At 44.4% G+C, this 25,347-nt stretch overlaps 1 protein-coding gene across 3 annotated transcripts in view; it reads right to left on the bottom strand.

Moving 5' to 3' along the window:
- RNASEH1 (ribonuclease H1) overlaps nt 1–25,347 on the bottom strand; it is a 56,269-nt gene that overhangs the window by 10,359 nt on the left and 20,563 nt on the right. For 2 of the 3 annotated variants that reach the window (XM_040427550.1, XM_040427551.1), the window contains exons 4-6: nt 10,733–10,897; nt 8,810–8,909; nt 4,483–4,537 (exon numbers count right to left, since the gene is read on the bottom strand). In XM_040427550.1, coding sequence (XP_040283484.1) covers nt 4,483–4,537; nt 8,810–8,909; nt 10,733–10,897 — 320 coding nt within the window. The remainder of the gene's footprint in view (nt 1–4,482; nt 4,538–8,809; nt 8,910–10,732; nt 10,898–25,347) is intronic. The other variant, XM_040427552.1, reaches the window with a different exon arrangement.

Here is a 25,347-nt window from a genome sequence, read left to right as displayed (position 1 = left end):
GCCCTGACTCTGCCGTTTACAGAAACACCCAATATGTGGCCGTAAACTACTGTATGGCCACACAGCGGGGCGTAGAGTGAAAGGTGCGCCGTTTGGTTTTTGGAGGGCTAATTTTGCTGGACTGTTTTTTTGACACCATGTCCCATTTGAAGCCCCCCTGATGCACCCCTAGAGTAGAAACTCCATAAAAGTGACCCCCATCTAAGAAACTACACCCCTCAAGGTATTCAAAACTGATTTTACAAACTTTGTTAACCCTTTAGGTGTTGCACAAGATTTAATGGAAAATAGAGACACAATTTCAAAATTTCACATTTTTGGCAGATTTTCCATTTTAATATTTTTTTTCCAGTTACAAAGCAAGGGTTAACAGCCAAACAAAACTCATTATTTATGGCCCTGATTCTGTAGTTTACAGAAACACCCCATATGTGGTCGTAAACCGCTGTACGGGCACACGGCAGGGCGCAGAAGGAAAGGAACGCCATACGGTTTTTGGAAGGCAGGTTTTGCTGGACTGTTTTTTTTTTACACCATGTCCCATTTGAAGCCCCCCTGATGCACCCCTAGAGTAGAAACGCCAAAAAAGGGACCCCATTTTAGAAACGGCAGGATAGGGTGGCAGTTTTGTTAGTACTAGTTTAGGGTACATATGATTTTTGGTTGATGTATATTACACTTTTTGTGCGGCAAGGTAACAAGAAATAGCTTTTTTGGCACGTTTTTTTTTTTTTGTTATTTACAACTTTCATCTGACAGGTTAGATAATGTGGTAATTTTATAGAGCAGGTTGTCACGGACGCGGCGATACCTAATATGTATACAATTTTTTTTATTTATGTAAGTTTTATACAATAACTTCATTTTTAAAACCAAAAAAATATGTTTTAGTGTCTCCATAGTCTAAGAGCCATAGTTTTTTCAGTTTTTGGGTGATTATCTTGAGTAGGGTCTCATTTTTTGCAGGATGAGATGACGGTTTGATTGGCACTATTTTGGGGTGCATATGACTTTTTGATCGCTTGCTATTACACTTTTTGTGACGTAAGATGGCAAAAAATAGCTTTTTTTACACCGTTTTTTTTTTTTTTTTTTTTACGGTGGTCACCTGAGGGGTTAGGTCATGTGATATTTTTATAGAGCCGGTCGATCGCGATCCCGCCTGCCGCACCGCCCGCCTCCCGCAACGCCCCCACCGCATGCGACACCCCCCCCCCCCCCCCACCACCCTCCGGCATCAAATCGTGCAGGGGTGGGTAAAAAATATTGATTTTAGGCACTGTAAAGTTTCTGATCCCCGCGGTCAGGTACCGCGGGGGATCAGAAACTGCAAAAAGCACAGCAAACCGCAGGTCTGAATCGACCTGCGGTTTGCTGCGATCGCCGACACGGGGGGGTCACATGACCCCCCCTGGCGTTGTGACAGGATGCCGGCTGAATGATTTCAGCCGGCATCCTGTTCAGATTAACCCCTGGGGCGCCGGAATGCCTATTTAAAGTTAGGACGTACCGGTACGTCCTTGGTCCTTAAGGACTCGGGAAATAGGGCGTACCGGTACGTCCCATGTCCTTAAGGGGTTAAAGGACCTGGACACTCCCAACCGCTTCTCTGGGTTGGACCACTCGTCGAGCACCATATCTCGTATGTTCTCATTAATTGGAAACACCCGGGTCTTTTTAACCCCGAGTCTCCCAAACATCTCGTCTTGGACTGAGTGGGCTCTTGGGGTTTCTTCTACCCCCATAGTGGCCCGAACAGCCCTTAGAAGGTCTGGCATCTCATCCAATGAAAAGCAAAATTTCCTATCTGACTCTGTCGTGTCAATGTCAGAGGAAGCTTCCTCGTCCTCCCAGGCTCTAGATAATGAGGCATGTTCCTCTACCATCTCCAGGTCTGATAAAGAAGGAGATGGTCCCCTTCGCTTTTTAGGTGGAGGTGGATCCCTGGGTAAGGGGGGCATTTGGGATAAGGAGGTTTTTACTTCCTCATGAATCATGGACCTCAACTCATCAAAGAAGGAAGGCTGTTCTTCAGCGATAACGCTAGATATGCAATCTTTGCAAAGTCTTTTGCGGTAGTCGTCCGGAAGCCGTTTGAGGCAGGACACACACTTAGCCTGTTTCCTGATTTTTTTTCTGAGCCCCCTTAGTGACCTGGGAAGAATAACCCCCATTAGCCATGTTAAGTGTACATGGGGCTAAGAAAGCCAGAAGCCCCAAGTCAGAGATGTGGAGGAGGAGGAACAAGCAACCTGGTACAGTGTCTAAGAACAGGTAACAGGGCAAAAAAGCGCTTCCCCACAGGGGAACTTACGGCAGGCGGCACAGAAGGGTCTCCAGGGGAGCGGGGTTCAGTCGACATGACTGCACGCTGACTCCAATGTACGCCGGTACACTGAGACGTTCGGCACTTGCTGGCGCCGAAATCTGAATAGGAGACGCTTCCTGGATGAAGTCACTTCCTCCGTCCACCGGAAGTGACGTCTGCCGCTTTTTTGAAGCGCTTAGGCGCGCACCCAGCGGTAGCCAAGCAGGCCCGGCGGGAGATCGTGACCCCGGGAGCAGGCTCACATATTGTAATGGAGTGAGACCTCCCTCCTTCACCCCTGCCCAGCGTTAGTACGAGGACTGCAGGAGGGACACCAGGTAAGGTGTCAGGAATTTACCGTCTTCATCTTCATCTCCCCACAGGGAGACTCTCTCTGCCCCTGTCCTCTGTAGGTACAGGAAACACTGGTGTTCGTGGTGGGAGGGGGGGGGGGGGGATTTAAACCCTCTCTCTGTTCCTGCCCCTACAGAGGTCAGGGGTCAATCTCCTTGTAGCCGTTGTGGTGATGAGGTGGAAATAAACTATTAACACTTCTTTTTTAATGCATTCTTACTTTACAGCATTGCTTCAATGTCTACCTAAAACTTTTGCACAGTACTGTATATCTTATCACTACTATTATTCAGTAAATCACTTATTCACTTAGCTGTTTGAGCCCATTTATTCTTGTATCCCAGAATCCACTGTAAAAGAGCCCTTATGCCCACAACACCTTCTGTAGCCTCGCAATATAACCAACCATGCAACTTACTAGTTCAGTGGCTTAAACCAATTAAGATTATATCTGCATCAAAAACTGCAGATTTGCCTGCAGATTTTAAAGCCAAAGCCACTAAGGAGGTCTCAGAACAGCCTTATACACAGAAAACCACAGTTTGATAATAAGTGAAGCCATAGGGGCATTGAACAGCCAGATGACAGGGAGACTCCAGAGCAAGGCTCTGGTTGGGGAAACATGCACCGTCTCCAGTCCAGTTTTCATGCTGGAATGGCACAGGAAGAGCTGCACATTGTGGTGGACACACAATCAATGTACTAAAAATAAATAAAACTTTTCTATCCTGCCCTTCCTATCCTACTGAAATCTATTATACACATCAGGCTAAACATTATATTTATGAGGACCTGGCCCCACTTTTTAGAAACATATGAGGGGTTCTGACAAGCCACTAATCCCAGTCTCACATTCTCTAACATGCAAGTAGCCATCTGTAGTTTGCCATTGAACCAAAAGAATTCGATTTATCTGCAGCTGCCAAATACAATTCTAAATTGAGGTACATCTGAACACGAACTTCCCTTTCAAGTGAATGTTCACGCTTGCATGCCATATTGCTTAGTTGCATTTAAATAGGTCCAAAATTCTACTCAGACCACTTTCTTAATAATTACTTCTAGTGATTGGGGCTCCGCTTTTCTGATACAGAGCTCCTGATCACCAGCATAGATCTACAAGCAGAAGTGAACATGCTGGCTGGCCACTAGAGGGAGCTTACAGCACACTGATTATTCACCGCACGGGCTTATGAAAACTGTCTAAAAGGAAAAAACTGTCTTGGTTGTCACTGTACCAGAGCATTACAGAAAATGCAGGGATTGGTTGCTATGGGCAACACAGCCACTTTTTATTTTACAAAGTTTGATAAATCTCTATTATGTGATAAGCCCCTAGGCAAGTGATTGCAGTTGTTTATCATGTAACCTCACATTTAGGCTTCTTGCACACAACTGTATGCCCTCTGAGACATACGGTCCGTGAGTGGGCCATATGTTCCGGAGCGGCAAACATTGTGCGCACAGCATCATAGATTACTGATACTGTAAGCATCGGGCTGCCCGCGGGGCTATTGTCCTGCACTCATATGATCTTTTGAGTGCAGGACAATAGTCCCGCGGGCGGCCCAATGCGCACAGCATCATAGTAACCTATGATGCTGTGCGCTCCTGTGCGCACGATGTATGCCGCCCTGGAACATATGGCCCGCTCACGGACCGTATTTCAGACTGCATACGGTCCTTATGCAGGGGATTTGGAGTCTCAGAAAAACAAAATTCCACCCATTATCAAGATCTATTAAGAAATTGATCAGCACAGAATTTAGAGGGAAAAAACAAAAACATAGTGAAAATGAAGTTAGTTTAAAGTAAGCTACCTGTATTTCAGCACGCTGGTTCGTCTGTCTTCCTTCAAGTCTCTCTGCCACATTCCTGTTTATGGGGCAAACATAATAACGTGATTATGATATTGCACATAAATTGACTTGTCCAGGTGGGTGCAGCTCCTTAAAGGGGTTGTGTCACTTCAGCGAATGGCATTTATCATTTAGACAAAGTTAATACAAGGCACTTACTAATGTATTGTGGTTGTCCATATTGCTTCCTTTGTTGGCTGGATTCATTTTTCCATCACAACTTGCAGAATAACAGGCTGAACTGGATGGACAGATGTCTTTTTTTAGCCTTATAAACTATGTTACATTAGACACTGCTCGTTTCCATGGTTACGACCACCCCACTACATCAGTGGTGGACTTGCTTGCACATTATAGGAAAAAGCACTGGCTTATGCACACTCCTACGATCCTGGCCACCACAGAGATTGTTGCTTTTTCCTATAGTGTGCAATTGCAGGATGGTCGTAACCATGGAAATGGGCAGTGTATAATGTTTTGGAAAAATGAATCCAGCCAGCAAAGGAGGCAATATGGACAATTCCAATACATTAGTGAGTGCCTTGTATTAACTTTGTTCACATCATAAATGCCACTTGCTGAAGCAAGACAACTCCTTTAAAAGGGGTTTTCCGGTTTGTATCAAGATCCTTTCAAATATCATTTATGAAGGTGTTTGTAATTTCCCTTACTTTTTTTGCTCCTATCTCCCATTCTGGGCTGTGGTCCATTCAGCTTTCTTTTTTATGTCATGGACGTGTCAAAGCAGCAATGGGGGCAGTAACGAGCTGGTGGGAGGGGCTATAAATTATCTGGGCAGTGTCAGGCGCAGTGATAGGGGAGTGTCTATGTAACTAGCTGGGTGAGAGGAGCTATAAACTAGCTGGGCATTAGGGGCAGCAATAGGGGAGTGTCTATAACTAGTTGGTAGGAGGAGCTATAAACTAGCTGGGTGTTAGGAGCGGTGATAGGGGAGCTGGTGGGAGGAGCTATAAACTAGCTGGGCAGTGATAGGGGAGTGTCTATATAACTAGTTGGTAGGAGGAGCTATAAACTAGCTGGGTGTTAGGAGCGGTGATAGGGGAGCTGGTGGGAGGAGCTATAAACTAGCTGGGCAGTGATAGGGGAGTGTCTATATAACTAGCTGGTGGGAGGAGCTATAAACTAGCTGGGCGTTGTTAGGGACGGTGGCAGAGAACGGAGAAGTGCATCATGGATTTGACTGGTTACAGAAACAGGAAATGCTACATACAGGATGGAAACAAACCAGAGGGATTTGTCTACATGGCAAAATTGAGTCCCAATTAAAGGGGTTATACAGGTATTGATAATGATGACCCATCATCAGGATAGGTCATTATTATCACATTGGCCTCCCCCCCGCCAATCAGCTGTTACAGGGAGTCGCCACGCTCACCGGAGCTCTGATGAGCACAGCCAGCTCCCGCACAGTATCAAGCACAGTACATTGTATAGAGGCTGTGCTTGGTATTGCAACTCAACCCCATTTACTTCAATGAGGCTAAACTGCAACTACCCCCACCGATCTGATATTGATGACCTATCCAGATAACCCCTTTAACAAAAAAAAAAAAAAAAAAACATGGGGAAGATTTACATGAGGTAAGCGACTATGGACAGGTTTTTTTAAGCCGACCCCACACTGATAAACAACGTACGCGGTGCGTTTTTCTCACAGACCTGCTCACGTGAATGAGTGGGTCTTGACGGAAAATAGGAGCTGGACAGTGCATTCTGCTATCTTCTCTGAATGGGCTGATGGTCCGTGGATAAACAACATTAAAAACCTCAAATGTGAATTGACCCATTGACTTTAATGGGTCAGTGTTCAGTCCAGGTTCTGTCTGTCTGTTCTATACTTGGAGAGCACCCCGACATGAAAATTATTCACACAAATCTGCAGATCTCTACTACAGAAGTCACAACTGATGAAATGACCAGGTGCTCAGAGGTTTCTGAGGATCAAGGTAGGCAGACACACAATTCTCTATAATACATCACCACACTGAGTCCATAGTGTGGGAGTCATGTCTGACACCCATACACCACCCTCACAGGGCATAAGAACAGGGTTTGACCAGTTGGGACAAGGGTCTTAAAACATTTCCAGTATGTACAGTACAGACCAAAAGTTTGGACACACCTTCTCGTTCAAAGAGTTTTCTTTATTTTCATGACTATGAAAATTGTAGATTCACACTGAAGGCATCAAAACTATGAATTAACACATGTGGAATTATATACATAACAAACAAGTGTGAAACAACTGAAAATATGTCATATTCTAGGTTCTTCAAAGTAGCCACCTTTTGCTTTGATTACTGCTTTGCACACTCTTGGCATTCTCTTGATTAGCTTCAAGAGGTAGTCCACTGAAATGGTTTTCACTTCACAGGTGTGCCCTGTCAGGTTTAATAAGTGGGATTTCTTGCCTTATAAATGGGGTTGGGACCATCAGTGGCGTTGAGGAGAAGTTAGGTGGATACACAGCTGATAGTCCTACTGAATAGACTGTTAGAATTTGTATTATGGCAAGAAAAAAGCAGCTAAGTAAAGAAAAACGAGTGGCCATCATTACTTTAAGAAATGAAGGTCAGTCAGTCAGCCGAAAAATTGGGAAAACTTTGAAAGTAAGAGCTATTTGACCATGAAGGAGAGTGATGGGGTGCTGCACCAGATGACCTGGCCTCCACAGTCACCGGACCTGAACCCAATCGAGATGGTTTGGGGTGAGCTGGACCGCAGAGTGAAGGCAAAAGGGCCAACAAGTGCTAAGCATCTCTGGGAACTCCTTCAAGACTGTTGGAAGACCATTTCAGGGGACTACCTCTTGAAGCTCATCAAGAGAATGCCAAGAGTGTGCAAAGCAGTAATCAAAGCAAAAGGTGGCTACTTTGAAGAACCTAGAATATGACATATTTTCAGTTGTTTCACACTTGTTTGTTATGTATATAATTCCACATGTGTTAATTCATAGTTTTGATGCCTTCATAGTCATGAAAATAAAGAAAATTCTTTGAATGAGAAGGTGTGTCCAAACTTTTGGTCTGTACTGTATGTATTAGAGATATTGGCACTTTGCTGCATCTGCTTATCTTTGCACATGAGAACCAGATAAACAGCCATATTAGTTGCTACTGGTTTTGCATTAAAGAATTTCCACAATTAGGCCTCATGCACAAGACAGTATTTTTTCACGGTCCGCAAAACGGGGTTCCGTTTCCGTTTTTTTTTTTTCGCGTGTCTTCCTTGATTTTTGGAGGATAACCAGACAAGAAAAGTGAAAAAAAAATCTAAGTCAAGTTTGCCTTGAAAATGATAGGAAAAAAACGGACACGGATTACGGACGCGGATGACAATCTTGTGTGCCTCCGTGTTTTTTCACGGACCCATTGACTTGAATGGGTCCACGAACCGTTGTCTGTCAAAAAAATAGAACAGGTCATATTTTTTGACGGACTGGAAACACGGATCACGGACGCGGATGACAAACGGCGCATTTTCCGAGTTTTCAACTGACCCATTGAAAGTCAATTGTTCCGCAGAAAATCACGGAAAACGGAACAACTGACACGGAACCCAACAACGGTCGTGTGCATGAGGCCTTAGGCAGGGGCTACATGACGATCACAGCACAACCAAGGATCACTGTGTAACAGTGCAGCTAAAGAAATGAATGACTCGCAAGCTGCCGCCACTGACCCCAGAATCAAGGAATCCTGGGTTGCAGTCCGAGTGGCTTGCAAGTCGTGATTTCTATGACTGCACATCTACACAGCGATCCTTGGTTGCGCGGCAGGTTTCATAACCAAGATTGGTGTGTAGCCCCAGCCTAAGGGCCTGTTCACACACACTTTTGCCACTGGAATTTTAGATCAGATCCAGTGTCAAAATTCTGCCACTGGCCGGCAGTTTGAAGGGCATGTCCCTTCTTGGTGTGATGCCCGAACAGATGCTGCTGAAAGCCATGGCAGGTGTCAGTCAGCTGTTTAGCTCCATTCAATGGGAAAAAACTACAAGCAGGTCTGCAGCATTCAAATGAAAAATGGCAGCAGAAATAGGGGCGGTTTCTGCTGCGGATTATGCGTCAGATTTTGCCTTGAAATCTGTAGTGTGAACATATCCTTACGATGAATAAAAAAGATGCCACAAATGCACATCTGAAGTGGAGGGTGAGCAGAGCCAGCCGCAGCTCCCACATAACGCCACCATAAGACCAAGTTCACACATGGGATTGCAGGTTTCATGCTTAAAATCTACTATCTAAGAATTTATAACTTCCACTTACATTGGATGGTTTGGACCCCAGTAAACCCCAATCCCAGCTCGTGCTTCTTTTCGGCCATTCCTGGAGCAACAACCATCGGTGTACACAATTGTGGAGTCTCCTTTAAAAGAAAAAAACATTATGATGATTATACACTCAATAGCAGAGTAAGGGCCGATTCACACGACTGTGCTCGGTCCCAGAAACATGGACCGACCAGGGCTCCCCTGACCCAAACTGACTGCATCATAGTATTTTATGATGCAGTTGTTCCTATCTGATCGCGAGTCTGTTCTACTGTACTCACATCATAATGTGAGTACAGTTCAACGGATCCGCAATCAGATAGGAACTGACAAATCGCTATGATGCAGTCAGTTCAGGAGAGTCCCGGTCAGTCCAAGACATACGGCCGTCATAAGGACTGCGTTTCCCAGACCAAGCAGTTATATAAATCAGGCCTTTGGGTGGATTCATATATTTTTTTTCCCCTGGTACTTTTTTTTTTTGCCTAGAAGCAATGTGTGATCAGCGATAACACCGATCACGGACATTTAACCCCTCAGATGCCATGGCATCTGAGAGGTGTTTCCCCAGGGAACCGAATGGTTCTGCTGCACAGAGATCAAGGCAGCCATTCAGTTGCTATGGCAGCTTTGGGCCTTCTAAATGCTCCGAGACCTACCACAGCAATGTTCCTAAGGAGCACTGCCTGTGTCACGGCTCAATAGGAACATAATTCATCTCTCATAGACTGCAATAGTAATTCATTGCAGTTTTTGGGAGAAGCAATCCAAGGGGGACTTAGGGTCCATTCACACGTCCACAATTTCTTTCCACATTTTGCGGAACGGAATTGCGGACACCCGTTTATTCCTATGAGGCAGCACGATGGGCTGCCCGGACACGGAATTGCGGACCCGCACATTCGGGTCCGCAATTCCGTTACTGAAAAAAATAGAACATGTCCTATTCTTGTCCGCAATTGCGGACAAAAATAGGCATATTCTATAGTGCCGGCAATGTGGAACACACATTGCCGCTGTCAGTGTTTTGCGGATCCGCAGCTCCGCAAAACACGTTGCGGACGTGTGAATGGAGCCTTAAAGTGAGAAAGTTAAACTTTTTTTTTTTTACAAAAAAATTAAAATCACCGCCCTTTTCCCATATTAAAAATCATTAACACAGTCTTGTTCCAAAAGGCCATACTATTAAAATACAAAACATATCTATTTGGGTTGTGTTTTACATTTTTTCCCCAAATTGCTTTTTTAATAGAAATCTACAGAAAGAATGATATTAGACTTTAGTTTAAAAAAAAACACATGTATAAAAAAAAAAAAAAAAAAAAAATGTAATCATTATTGTAAGGGTACGTTCACATGTGCGACAGCAGATCTGACAGAGCAGCCTGACAAAAATGCCTGGTTTTGGCCAGACAAAAACCGTTCCATGCATTTGTGCTGGATAAGGCATGCCACAGATGCGAATGTACCCTTAGGCATCATTTTAGGGTCTGCGTCACGCAAAATAAAAATAATAATAATAATTAAAAATAATATTATTAATAATCATATTAATAATAGAGCAATAGGTCAGTAACCCGTCCACACTACAAAAAAAAAAAAAAAAATAGGGCATGTTCAATTTTTTTGTGGTGTGGAGTCACAGAAGAAAATGCCATGAAAGCGCTCTATCTTCCGGATTGTGGACCCATTCCGTGATATGGTGTGCACGCGGCCGAGCCAGTGTATTGCGTATTGTATTGCCCATAGCAACCAGATTCCACCTGAATTCTGAAAGGTGGAAGCTGATTGGTTGCTATGGGCAACTAGGCAAGTTCTACTTTACACCCGTTTGATAAATCACCCGAAAAGTGTGTGGAAACCATACAACTTATTGGCAGACTTTTTTTATCGGGGAAAAGAAAACAGTATAATGTACCCATATTGCCGAAGGATTGTCCAGGTAAAGGTGGCAGGGAGCTGATGTCGATGAACTTGGTTCTTTTAGGAGCCGACTGCTCTGTAGACGTGGAGCTTGGAAGTGGTCTTTTGGCACGATATGAAGGCTTCACATCTGAAGGAGTGCTCGTGCCTTTTGAACTACCTGTAAAACCATACATTACTACATGAGGGGTCCTACAGTGACCACCTTATTACAAATCTTACACTTGAATTCAACACATTTCAAGAAAGCATTTATTTTCAACCACCTCCAGTTCTTACCCAACAAGTCATCACAAACTGTGGTAGACGCCAACCGCTTATGTCTGGAATGGTCAGAGATGTAGCTACATTAGTGTAGAGCGGTTGTTCTCTGCCCTTAAAAGGGATTTTCTATGATTGTATGTGTCCTTACTGTATGTTATGTAATGTTTTCATTGTACGATTTACCTTTTTCCTGATTCCTGTTTTGCCAATTGTTTTCTTGGTCGCGTTCCCTGTGGCTGTGCTGTTCACATCACCGTTCATATGATGTCATATAGTGGATGCCTAGATTCACCCACCCGTCCATTTGGCATTGCGCACTCCCATCCTTTATTGTACTTTGTAGACTCTCTGGGTGCACCCTTTGAATACTCAGTGTCACCCACCTCCACTTTCTCCTGTCCCATCTTGCATCATCCCTTGTACTGCACGGATGCTGTAGGAAGTGTCCTGCGCATCTCCCCCCCCCCCACCCCCGTCTACTCCTGCATCACTTTTTCATACATGTCTGAGTTCACACACTTCCAAAGAAGCGTTTGGCGCATGCGCTGTCTACGCTTCCCTACTGCATTCAGCACACTCTCCATCATTCTGTAGTTTTAGTTTGCTGGATGCAGGAGGGAGCTTAGACAGCGTATGCACCAAATGCATAACCTGGATTCTGCGCACTCAGACATATGAAGAAGACATATGAGCAGGAGTGGACTAGCCCTGCGCAGGAGGCTTCCTCCATCGGCTGTGCAGTACAAGGGATGACTCAAGATGGGACAGGAGAAAGTGGAGCTGAATTAAACAGAGTATGCTCAGTATCATGAAGGACAGGTGCATGCAATGCCGAATGGATAGTTGGGTGAATCTAGGCTTCCACCTTATGAGCGCATATGAACACTGCCGTGGACAGCACAGCCAGTGTATGCAGTGGGGAGGAGACCAAAAAACATTTATCAAAACTAGAATCAGGAAAAAAGGTAATTTAAACATGGAAATATTAATAAAACATACAGTAAGGACACCTAAAATGATAAAGTGGCCAACCCCTTTAACATTAGGTCAGATTTTGGGAGGATCTGCCTGAGGCAATACTTTTCCAGAGGACTTTCATAAGCATCTTTATTACAGGCACAGCAGTGTTTTTCAGTTAATAAATGCATAGGCCCAGATTTACTAATCCTATAGATGGCGTAATCTTAGGCTATCTAGACCTGCACCAGATCTATCACAGGGGTTTAGGCTGGATAATAAAACGTGGTGCAGGGAGACACTTTTCTCTCACTCTGTACCAACTATTATACCTGCAGCAGTGATCTTATTACCTCACACCTTCTCCAGTCCCTCTCCCCAGCTATCATCACTCACCTCATTACAATATTTAACCTCTCACTCTTCTGGTATCTTTCCGTTCTCTTGCAAACCATTCTGTTATAACCCTACTATTAAAAACACACACACACACACACACACACCTCTTGCCCAGACCTGGGCCTAACCTCCCGTTCATCTCTAAACTCTTTGAGCGTCTCGGCTACTCTCACTTAAAATATCTTTCAGAAAATTCTCATCTTGCCCCTTTACAATCTGCCTCTCCTCTCTACAGAAACTGCCCTTACTAAAGTCTCTAACGACCTCCTGACAGCAAGAAGGAATGGCGACTATTCTCTATTGATTCTACTGGATCTCTCTGCGGCATTTGATACGGTCGACTACTCACCATGCTCCACTCAATTGGCCTTAAGGACACTGCTCTCTCCCTATCTCTCTGGCCGCTCCTTTAGTGTAGCTTTCAATGGCTCTAATTCTTCTCCTCTTTCTCTTGATGTAGGGGTTCCTCAGAGTACAGTACTAGGTCCTCTACTCTTCTCCCATCAGACAGACTTTCAGTACCATCTCTATGCAGACGACACCCAACTACACACTTCATCCCCTGACATCACCCCAGCTTTACTCCAACACACCAGTGATCGTCTAACATCATGACCTCTTTGTAGCTAAAACTGAATCTCTCAAAACCTGAACTTCTTGTCTTTCCCCATCTACTAACAAACCTAAACTTGATATTTCAGTTTCAGTTTGCAGTACTATCACAATTCCCGGGCAGCACGACCACTGTCTACAGGCCATGTTTTACTCAGATCTTTCCTTTGTTCCACATATCAAAATCACTTGGATACCAGCACGCTCTTGTCGTTTGCACCTCAAGAACATCTCCAAAACATGAACCCTATGAATCGTAAAGGGCTGTGGAATATGGTGGTGCTATATAAAGATTATCATTATAACTATTGGGTGGCTTACTTTGAGCAACGCTTTTCACTTTGGTATACTTTATGGCCTAGATTTACTAATAGTCTAATAGTCTGCCTTAACCCCTTAAGGACCCTGCTATTTTTCACCTTAAGGACCGGGACATTTTTAGCAAATCTGACATGTGTCATTTTATGTGGTAATAACTTTAAAATGCTTTTAAATTATCCAGGCCATTCTAAGATTGTTTTATCATCACATATTGTTCATGACAGTGGTAAATTTGAGTCAAAATATTTCATTTTTATTTATAAAAAAATATACCAAAATTTAACAAAAACTTGGAAAAATTAGCAATTTTCAAAATTTCAATTTCTCTGCTTTTAAAACAGATAGTGATACCTCCTAAAATAGTTATTACTTTGAATTTCCCATATGTCTACTGCATGTTTGGATCATTTTGTAACTGACATTTTCTTTTTTGGGACGTTAGAAGGCTAATAAGTTTAGAAGCAAATCTTAAAATTTTCCAGAAATTTTCCAAAACCCTCTTTGAAGACCAGTTCAGGTCTGAAGTTACTTTGTGAGGCTTACATAATAGAAACCACCCATAAATGGCCCCATTTTAGAAACTACACCCCTCAAGGTATTCAAAACTGATTTGACAAACATTCTTAACCCTTTAGGTGTTCCACAAGAATTAAAGAAAAATTTAGATGAAATTTCACTTTTTTGGCAGATTTTCCATTTGAATCCATTTTTACCGGTAATTCTGTTTCCATGAGATCATCACGGCGGCATACAAGGAGATTGACCCCTGACCTCTGTAGGGGCAGGAACAGAGAAAGGTTAAATACCCCCCTCCCACCACCTTCCAAAATCACACAGAGTAACCCGGTGGTGAAAAAATAACAAACAATGGAGAAGGTATTATACTTCATACCTTCTGGAGACCCTCCAAAAGCTAAAAAATTAGAAATATATGTAGGGAGGTAATAACATGCCGTCGTGATGATCTCATGGAAACAGAATTACCGGTAAGTTTAATTCCGGTTTTTCCATAGCATCATCACGACGGCATACAAGGAGATATACAAAATATATCAGTTAAGGGGGGCTACGGCCTGGAGGACTTTCCGTCCAAAGGACAGATCAGAGGATCTGGAAAGATCCAGGCGGTAGTGTTTTATAAAGGTATGGATGCTGGACCAAGTGGCAGCTCAACATATTTCTTCCAGGGAGGCGCTAGCTCACTCCGTCTGAGAGAAAGACATGGCCCTAGTGGAAAGGGGCCCTAATGTTGACTGGACATGAAAGATTTTGAATTTGGTAACACAGGCAAATGGTTTCCTTGATCCATCTAGCTATAGAAGACCGGGAGGCATTCTGGCCCTTGTACTTTCCTCCCAAGAGTACTAGTAAGTTGTCAGATTTTCTAAACTTTCCAGTAGCAGAAATATAGTCTAGAACTGCCCGTCTAACGTCCAGAGAGTGGAAGGAAGACTCTGTCATTAGAGGGGTGTTGACAAAAGGAAGGCAGGGTAATTTCCTGGCTCCGATGAAAACTGGATATAACTTTAGGAAGAAAGCCTGGGTCGAGTCGGAGAATGATCCTATCATCCAGGACACGAAGGTAGGGTTCCCTAACGGATAGCGCCTGTAACTCGCCTAATCTGCGGGCAGAGGTTATTGCAATTAGGAAGGCGGTTTTTATAGACAATTTTATTGGACAATCGGTAATGGGTTCAAATGGTGGTAAAGTGAGACCCGTAAGGACAATATTTAAATCCCAGGTGGGGACACGGGAGGTGATTGTTGGACGAAGTCTGGTAGCTGCTCTAATGAACCTTCTGACCCAACGATGACTAGCAATATCTTGGTCAAAAAAACAACTATGGGCTGAGTTTTGGACCTTCAGGTTAGAGGGTCTAAGTCCCAGGTCGAGACTCTGTTGCAGGAAATCCAGGATTCTTTGAATGTTGGGTCTATGCAGGTGTGGAGATTTTTCGCCACTCCAGGAGCAGAAGCGCTTCCAGATTTTAAGGTAGATTGCGGATGTTACTTTCTTCCTGGAGGATTTCAAGGTAGTTATAACCTTATCTGATAAGCCCTGTCGTTTTAGAGTCTGGGTCTCAGGATCCATGCTGCTAGTTTCAAAAACTGTGGGTTTGGGTGTAAAGCCGGACCCTGATGGAGTAGATCCCCCCCCCCGTATAGGAAGGGGCCAGGGATCCTGGAGGGAGTATCTCTGGAGAGATGTGAACCAGTTCCTCTTCGGCCATAAGGGAGGGATCACGATTACTGTGGCCTTGTCCTGGCAAATTTTCTGGATTACCTTCGGAATTAAAGGAAGCGGAGGGAAGGCATAGCATAGCTTCCAATGGCAAAGGCGTCCAAGGCATGAGGTCTGTGCCTGGGGTTTACCCTGGTGGCGAATAGATCCACATCGGGCATCCTCCACTTTCTACCATTAACCTGAATGTCTCTGAGCTTAGGGACCATTCCGTATGATCGATCCTGTGGCGGCTGAGGAAATCCGCTTCCAGATTCAGCGTTACCTTCAGATGAATTGCAGAGATGGAGGCCACTTTTTGCTCTGCCCATGACATTTTTTTCGTTATCAGCGTATGAAGAGTTGCTGACCGCGTTCCCCCTTGATGGGAGAGGTAAGCGATGGCAGTAGTGTTGTCTGATAGCACTCTTATATGGTGAAGACGTAGTATTCCCTCTGCTGCTCTCAATGCCTTTCAAACTGCCCTCAGTTCCCTCAAGTTTGACGACTGGGATTTGATAGATTGCAGCCAGGTGCCCTGAAAAAGATGATCCCCTACCTTTGCGCCCCAGCCAGACAGACTTGCGTCCGTTACTACTTGTTTTAGAGGAGTTTTCTGCCAGGGAGTCCCCTTGGATAAGTTCTCGTGGTTCTTCCACCAGTTTATGGACTGAAGCACCCGAATTGGTAGGATTACTTGATGATCCAGGGAGGATTGACGCCTGTTCCAGACGCCCAGGATCCAAGACTAAAGAGGTCTGAAGTGAATCTGGCACCAGGGAACTGTCGGGATACAGGATGTTAACAGACCTAGCAGGCTCATTGCTTCTCTGATTGAACATGACCTTTTCTTCTGAAAGGATTTGATTTTTTGCTAAAGATCTTGTCTTGAGGCAGGAATACCGCTTGCCTTCGGGAGTCCAGGGTCATGCCTAGAAAACTGACTTTTCTTGAGGGGGTGAGGACGGACTTTTCGTTTATAATCCACCCGAGGTTGTTTAGGATGGAGAGAAAATATTTTAGATCAGTTATCTGATAGAGACGTTTGCTGTTAGTTTGGAAGTTTTGAAGACCATTCTATTCCGATTATTCTGGAGACCCAGGGATTTTGGGAAATAGATTCCCACTCCGCCAGGAAACTTGAGAGTCTTCCCCCCCACTCCGGCGTCATTGCTTGTCGGATGGTTTCTGGTGGGAAGAGGATTGACCTTTCCCTCTTCCCCCTTTGGGGTAACTCCAGCGCCCCGACTTCCCTTTCATCTTGACCGGAGGAAAAGCGAAAGGGAAAAATCGGCGCCTGAAGGGACGATCCTCCAGAAACCCTTTCTTTTTGTCAGCGGCTTTTTCTAAAATTTTGTCCAGGACTGGGCCGAAAACGTACTCCCCGGAAAAGGGTATTGAGCAAAGTTTTAATTTTAAAGTCTTGTCCCCGGACCAGCACTTCATCCAAAGTGCCCGTCTGGCCGAGTTGGAAAGCGCCACATCTCTGCCGGAGAATCGGACCGACTCAGCCAAGGCGTCCGCCAGGAAGGCAGTAGCAGATTTTAAGAGAGGAAGGGAATTGAGGATTTCTTCTCTAGACGTTTTATTCCTTATATGATCTTCTAATTCTCCCAGCCAAAGAAACATGGATCTAGCGACGGAAGTAGCCACAATGTTAGTCTTAATATTAAAACATAGAGGCCTCCCAAGATTTCCTGAGGAGGTTGTCGGCTTTACGATCCATGGAATCCTTGAGCTGGGAGGCATCCTCAAATGGGAGGGATGTTTTGTTGTTCACCTTAGCAACCTGAACATCTATTTTGTGGATCTCATTGAAGATCTTGGATTCTTCGGGATCAAATAGTAACCTGTTCTTAAAAGGAAGTAGAGACTCCTAGATGTCTTTCAGGGTCTGCCCATTCCTCCAAAACCATGTCCCTAATGCTCTCGTTTATGGGAAACACACGTGTTTTTTTTAACTCTTAACCCTCTAAACATTTCTTCCTGTATGGAGTGGGTGCGTTGTACTTCCTCCACACCCATTGTGGATCTGACCGCTCTAAGTAGGTTGGACATATCTTCCATAGAAAAATAGAATCTGCAGCCACTGACACCACACGCCGCCTACGTCACTTCCGGAACGCCTGGCGCGCAACCTTGCTGAAGCCTCTGTAAGCCAAGAGAGAGCCGTCGCCCTGGGAGCAAGCCCCGGATATGACCGGGGCGAGAATACCCATAACACCCCTGCCCAGCGTTAGTACTGGGACCGCGGGAGGGCAGGGGGGCGCCATGGCAGGATGCCAGCGATTTTGCAGGTAAAAAAAAAAAAGAAAAAAATTAATAAATGAAATCATTGTAGTTTCCTAGCTTCATCTCCCTGCATACAGGGAGACCTTTCTCTGCCCTGTCCTCTGTAGGTACAGGAAACACTGGTGTTGGTGGTGGGAGGGGGGTATTAAACCTCTGTTCCTGCCCCTACAGAGGTCAGGGATCAATCTCCTTGTATGCCGTCGTGATGATGTTATGGAAAAAATGATCCCATTTTTGAAACTAGGGGATAAGGTGGCAGTTTTGTTGGTACTATTTTAGGATACATCTGATTTTTGGTTGCTCTACATTACACTTTTTGTGAGGCACCATTTTTATTTTTTGTTATTTACAATGTCCATCTGACAAGTTAGATCATGTGGTATATTTTTTATAGAGCAGGTTGTTACGGCCGCGACAATACCAAATAGGACTACTTTTTTTGGTTGTTTGTTTCAGTTTTACATAATAAAGCATTTTTGAAAAAAAATAAAAAAATTTTAGTGTCTCCATATTCTTAAAGCCATAGTTTTTTTTTTAGTTTTTTGGGCGACTGTCTTATGTAGGGGGTCTTTTTTTTGGTATTAGATGACTGTTTGTTTGGTACTATTTTAGGGTGCATATGACTTTTTGTGATGTAAGGTGACAAAAATTTAAATTACTCTTACCGGTAATTGGATTTTCCAGAACCCACGACAGCGAGGATCCGCCCCCAAAGACAGGAAACCTGAAGTACCAAAAGGCAGAGACTCCCCTTCATTTAGTATAATTATATATATATTTTTTTTTGCAACACCAGTGAATAATCACCCATCACCAAAGAAAAGGGAAGGGAAAAATGGGTGCTGTCGTGGGTTCAGGAAAACCCAATTACCGGTAAGAGTAAATTTTCATTTTTCCCGTCACCCACGACAGCACCACGAGTGATCACCAAGAAACTCCTAGGGTGGGATAATAGCTGAAAGCACCTTAGAACCAAAAGATAAATCAGAAGGTGAATTCAACTGCAGACGACAGTGATTGAAAAAGGTAGACGGTGAAGACCAGACCGCTGCTTTACAGATATCCTCGATAGAGACAGCAGCTTTTTCCATCCAAGAGGTAGAGATTGCCTTAGTAGAATGAGCGTGAAGGCCTTTTGGAGGTTCATTTCCAAAAGATGAATAGGCCAGGGATACTGCGGAAGTAATCTATCTTGCCAAGTTTTTTTTTAGATGTTTACTGACCCTTATTCTTTCCCTGAAAAAGAATAAACATCAAGGAGGACTTCCTCCAATCTTTAGTCTTAGATAAGTAATGAAGTAAACATCTCCTAACATCTAGACAATGGAAAGCCTCTTTCTCCTCTGAGGTTGGATTCTCAAAGAAAGATGGAAGGATAATCTCTTGAGACCTATGAAACTTAGTGGCCACTTTTGGAACAAATGCGGGGTCAGGTCTGATAACAACCCTATCATCTAAAATGGTAGTGTAAGGTGCATTAATAGAGATCGCCTGAAGCTCACTAATTCTACGAGCTGAGGTAAGAGTCACTAAGATACACAATTTAAGAGACAATATTTTCATTGGAATTTGCTCAATAGGTTCAAAAGGAGGTTTAGTAAGGGCACTCAGAACAAGATTATTCAAGTCCCAAGAGATACTCTTGGTGACAATTTCAAAGCTGTTCTAGTGACAGATTAAAAAAAAAAATCCTACGACCCATGCATTTGCTACAATCTGTTTATTAAAAAGAGCCGATAGTGCTGAAGCCTGAACTTCTAAAGGTTTTCTGAAGAAACTCCAAGATCTTAGTAACTGGAGCCGGACATGGAAGGTCTGTAAAGTGTAACCCTGCAAATGACCAAAAAATGTTTCCAGACTCTAGCATAGATGGAAACGGTGACTTCCTTCCTACTTTTCAAGAGAGTATTTATTAATTCATCAGAAAAACCTCTTCTAGCTAAAAGCTTCCTTTCAGGTTCCAGGCCGTCAGATGGAGACTGTCTACCTGAGTGAAATACGGCCCCTGAGAAAGAAGGTTGTGGGTTGCTGGGAGAACCCTTGGATCAGTCACTGACAACTTCCTTAACCAAGTGAACCATGGTCTCTTGGGACAAAAATTGAGCCGTTAGAATGACCTTCGCTCGATCCTCCCTTATCATTTTTAAAACCCCGGGGATTCAAGGGGAAGGGAGGGAAGGCATAAGCTAGTGGAAAATTCCACCTGTGGAGAAAAGCATCTAGACCACAAGGGGAATCCTTCCGGGGATAAAGTAAAAATTCTTCACTTTTTTGTTCTGAATTGTAGCGAAAAGGTCTACACGGAAGACCCCAACTGTCTGCTATCTTTCTGAATATTTTCGGATTCAGGCTCCATTCTCCCTGGGAAATTAAATGACGGCTCATAAAAATCTGCCTGTACATTCTCAGTCCCTTTTATGTGGACTGCCAAGATAGACTTGCAGTTTTGTTCCGCTATCTGAAGAATGTCGCTGAGCATTGACATCAGATTTCGGAATCTGGTACCTCCCCGTTTGTTTATATAGGACACCACTGTTCTGTTGCCTGACGTTCTCAAGTTTCTGCCTGAAATTAACGGAAGAACCTCCAGAATTGCAAATTTCGCTGCCTTCCACTCCTTCATATTTGAGGAGGCGGATTTCAGATGCCCCTTCCATGATCCCTGAAAGGATAGATTTTGAATATGGGCACCCCAGCCCCAAGGGCTTGCATCGGTCGTCAAGCATAGTAATTCGTTCATTATCCATGATGTTCCCTGATTCAAACGGTTTGCATTCAACCACCATTCTAGGTTAAAGAGGACCTTTCACTAGTTTAAAAACTAACTATATCAGTGGGCAGAGCGGCGCCCAGGGGTCCCCCTGCACTTACTAGTATGTCTGGGCGCCGCTCCGTTCGCCCAGACATACAATATATCGCAGATGTCACCTTTTTCCTGGAGCATCTCAAGGTGGCTATGACTTTGTCCGACAGGCCCTGAGACTTTAAGATGGAGACCTCAGGATCCAGGCCGTGAGTTTCAGGAATTCCGGATGAGGATGTAGTAAAGGACCCTGGTATAGGATGTCCCTTCTGAGTGGGAGTCTCACCGGGTCGTCTATTGCCAGTCTCAGGAGCGGAGCAAACTAACTCCTCTTGGGCCAGAACGGGGTGATCAATATCACTGTGGTTCTCCCTTCCAGAATCTTCTGAATGACCCTTGGGATGAGAGGCATTGGAGGGAATGCGTACGCTAGATCCCAACACCATTTCAGAGAGAAGGCATCTATTCTCCAAGGATGGTCTCCCGCATTTAGAGAGCAGAATGTTTGTAATTTCGTATTCTTTTTTGTTGCAAAAAGGTCTATTGTAGGAAGTCCCCAACTCTGGGTTAGGATGTTGAAGACCTCTTGATTCAGAGCCCATTTTGTGTGATCTATCTTTTGCCTGCTTAAAAAGCCCGCTTCTAGGTTTTGGGATCCCTTTAGGTGCATTGCTGAGATGGATCTTAGCTCTTCCTCTGCAAAGGAGAAAATTTCCTCTGTGATATTCTGGAGTCTCCTTGATCGAGTATCTCCCTGGTGTTTCAGGTAGGAGACCACGGTCGTGTTGTCCGATAGGACCCTCACATGCTGCCTTTTTATTAGCTGCCTGGCTGAAAGTAGAGCTTCCCTTACCACGTACAGTTCCCTGAAATTTGAGGATTGGACAGATATGTGATGCTTCCAAGTTCCCTGGAAGTAAGCTTTGTCGACTTTCGCTCCCCATCCAGATTTGCTGGCATCCGTGAAGATTGTTATTGATGGCGATTTGATCCATGGAACCCCCTGGGAAAGATTCTTCTCCTTCGTCCACCAAGAGAGAGAGACCTTTACTGACCCTGGAATCCAAAGCTTGGAATCTAGAGAGCCCTTCTTCTTGTTCCATTGGGACAATAGCCAATTCTGTATCACCCGACAGTGAGCCTGCGCCCACTTGACTGAAGGTATACAGGAGGTTAGGAGGCCGAGAAGGCTCATCACTTCTCTCACTGAGCATTTTTTTCGGTGTTGAAAATGCCTCACCTTGCTTACCAGAGACTGGATCTTGATCTGTGGCAGGAAGGTCGACTGTGTTAGGGAGTCTAGTGTAACCCCTAGGAACTTCACTCTCGTGGATGGTACTAACATAGACTTGGGTTGGTTCACAATTCATCCTAGCTGTGACAGACGGGATAAAAATATTTCCAAGTCTGACAGTAGGAGCTCCTTTGAGTCTGCTATAATTAAGAAATCGTCGAGGTACGGCACTATATTTAACCCTTCTTGTCTGAGTGGAGCTATCATTTCTATCACCAGTTTGGTGAACAGCCTTGGTGCAGCTGAAATCCCGAAGGGTAGCGCTATGAATTGAAAATGGAGAATCTGATTGAAAGGGTCTGAAATAGCAAACCTTAGGTATCTCTGGTGATCTGGGTGAATGGGAACATGCAAGTAAGCGTCTTTCAGGTCGACCGAGCACATAAATGCTCCTAGCTTTATCAGAGGTACTATTGATTTCAGAGACTCCATTTTGAACTTCCTGTAAATAAACAAGAATAAACTTGTTAAGTTGTTTCAGGTTTATAATAGTTCGAAAGTCTCCTTCCTTCTTTTTTACTAAAAATAGGGTTCAATAGTACCCCCGACTTCTTTGAGACGCGGGAACTGGGATTACTGCTCCCTTTTTCACCAGGTCCTGGACTCCCTGGAAAATATTCAGGTTGGAGGATCTGGAAGGCATCTTTGTTACGACAAATCTTGTATCCTTGCCGAATGATATCCAAGGCCCAAGGATTTTTGGATATTAGTGCCCATGGACCTAGGAAATCCTTCAGTCTCCCCCCTACAATGGCGTCATTGTTTGTCTTCAGATTTAGATTGGGGCTTAAGAAGGAAACCTCTTCCTTTGCCTCCTTTGGGATAAGCCCAACGGCCTGACTTGCCTTTCCCCCTACCAGCCTTATTTTGTCCACCGTATGACCGAAAGGACTGGTTCCTTCTATAAGATCTTTCTTCGGGGAATCCTTTTTTTCTATCAGCAGCTTTCTCTAGTATTTTGTCTAGAACCGGCACGAATACATATTCACCTGAAAAGGGAATAGATACTAACTTCTGTTTGGATATCCTATCACCCGACCAGGACTTTATCCATAAAGCCCGACGAGCCGCATTGGAAAGTCCAGCCTCTTTAGCACAGAATCTAATGGATTCGGCCGAGTCGTCCGCAAGGAATCTTGTAGCTGACTTAAGTAGCGGGATAGACTGCAGGATTTCTTCCCTAGAAGTCTTGTTACTCAGGTGATTTTTTTTAGCTCTCCTAGCCATAAATACATAGACCTAGCTACTGACGTTGCTGCAATGTTGGTCTTAACGTTATACATCGAGGCCTCCCAAGACTTTCTCAAAAGGGCATCTGCCTTCCGTTCCATAGCATCCCTTAATTGAGCAGCATCCTCAAATGGCAGGGCAGTCTTTTTATTTACTTTCGCCACCTGCACGTCGATCTTAGGGGTCTCATTGAATAGTTTGGACTGAGAAGGTTCAAACAATAACCGATTTTTGAATTCCTTGGATATTCCAAGTCTTTTCTCTGGTTCTGACCACTCTTCCAGAATCATCTCTTTTATATTTTCGTTTATGGGGAAGACCCTGGATTTCTTCACTAAGGCCCCCAAACATTTTGTCCTGAATAGATAGAGACCTAGGGGCTTCTTCAATCCCCATTGTCGCTCTGACCGCTTTTAGTAAGTCACCCATTTCCTCAGAGGAAAAATAGAATTTTCTGTTGCTTTCGTAGATCTCTCCCTCAGAGAGAGAGAAATCATCTTACCATTGCATGGAAGTAGAAGCCTTATCAGCATCATCAGATCCCGAGGAGGAAATGATCTTAGAACGCGGACGTTTGCGAGAGGGCTGGCCTTGGGATTTAGATGGAGCGGCTCTAGCGGCCCTAAGTTCTTCCTGAACCACAGATCTAATACTATCCATAAGGGAGGATTGCTCCTGCTGGATCACATCAGAAATACATTCTTTACATAGCTTCTTTCCATATTCATCAGGCAATCTTTTAGCTCAAGAAATGCAGCGAGGAGGTTTTTTAACCTTTTTTTGAGCCTCTTTAGCCTGAAATTAAATAAATATGCAACAGAGGCACCAGAAATAAGCCCAGGCAGAAACTTCAATTGAATCAACAAGCGGACCCCCAGAGGGATACTTACAGGAGGCAGAGAGGGAGCATCAAGCTTCATAGAAGTTTGCAGATCGGGACCTGACATACTCTGGTAGTAGGAACAGTATACAGGGTACTTACAGACCTCAGATCAGCGTTCCGTGGCCGTCCCGCCTTTAATTCAAACAACTCGGCCTTCTGCGCTTGTACTTCCGGGTTGCGTCACATGACCGAACCCGGAAGTGACGTCTCAGACATCGGCGTGCGCACACGCCGGCCGCTGCACAGCCCAACCCACCGGGGAGGAGGAGGAGGAGGAAGTTGCGGCCCGGGAGCAGGCTCCAGACCAGCCAGAGCGAGCCCTCCCGATACCCCTCAGTCCAGCATAAGCACGCGGCCGCCGGCGGACTGGGGGAGCTCCGATTGAGCTTCAAGTAAACCAGGAGACCGTCCTCGGACCCTCCTGGAGAAGAATAAAAATAAAAAAAGGGTGTAGGAACAATTTGATTTCCCATCTTCATCTCCCTGCCAGCCCGCAGGGAGACTCTTCTCTGACCCTGGCCACAGTGGGGACAGGAACACTGAGGTGTGGTGGTGGGAGGGGGCAATTTAACCTCTTCTCTGTTTCCAGCCCCCACAGAGGTCATGGGTCAATCTCCTTGTGGCCGTCATGGTGATGATATGGGAAAAGATATTCTCCTTCATAGGGCACCGCACAAAGCCTCTTTTTTGACTGCAGATCCCCACTCCAGTTTTTCAGCCATAAGGCCCTGCGTGCAGAATTAGTCAGAGCAGAGGAACGAGCCGCTAACTTAATTGCATCTGCCGAGGCATCCGCCAAAAAATCTGCTGCTTTTTTAATAGTTGGAAGTCCTGCAAAAATTTCCTCCCTAGGACATTTATTTTTTAATTGATCTTCTAGATCAGACAACCAGATTATTAAGGAACGAGCAGTACGGGTTGAGGCAATAGAAGGTCTTAAGTAAGAAGTAGACGATTCTCAGGCCCTGTTTAAAATACCATCAGCTTTTTTATCTTTTAATGATCCCATGTCTTTTTAGCTATTTTGCAAATAGCTACATCTATTTTAGGTGCTTTATTCCAGGGAGCTGCAACCTCTTCAGAAAAAGGATATTTTCTCTCTTTATATTTTTTAAAATATAAACCTTCTTGTTAGGTCTTTTCCATTCCCCTTTAATCAATGCTGACAAATTTTTATGAACCGGGAAAGATCTTAGATGTTTTGTTTCATCGCCGCCCAACATTATATCCTGCACGGATTTTGGTTCCTTAGAATCTTCTATACCCATAGATGATTTAACCGCTTTTAATAAACGATCTACATCCTCAATTGGAAAAAAGGGCCTTCCTATCTC

This window comes from Bufo bufo, chromosome 4 (assembly GCF_905171765.1).
Source record: "Bufo bufo chromosome 4, aBufBuf1.1, whole genome shotgun sequence".
NCBI lineage: Eukaryota > Metazoa > Chordata > Amphibia > Anura > Bufonidae > Bufo > Bufo bufo.
The sequence above is the reverse complement of the archived record's forward strand: the minus strand, read 5'-3'. Positions and strand labels throughout refer to the sequence as shown.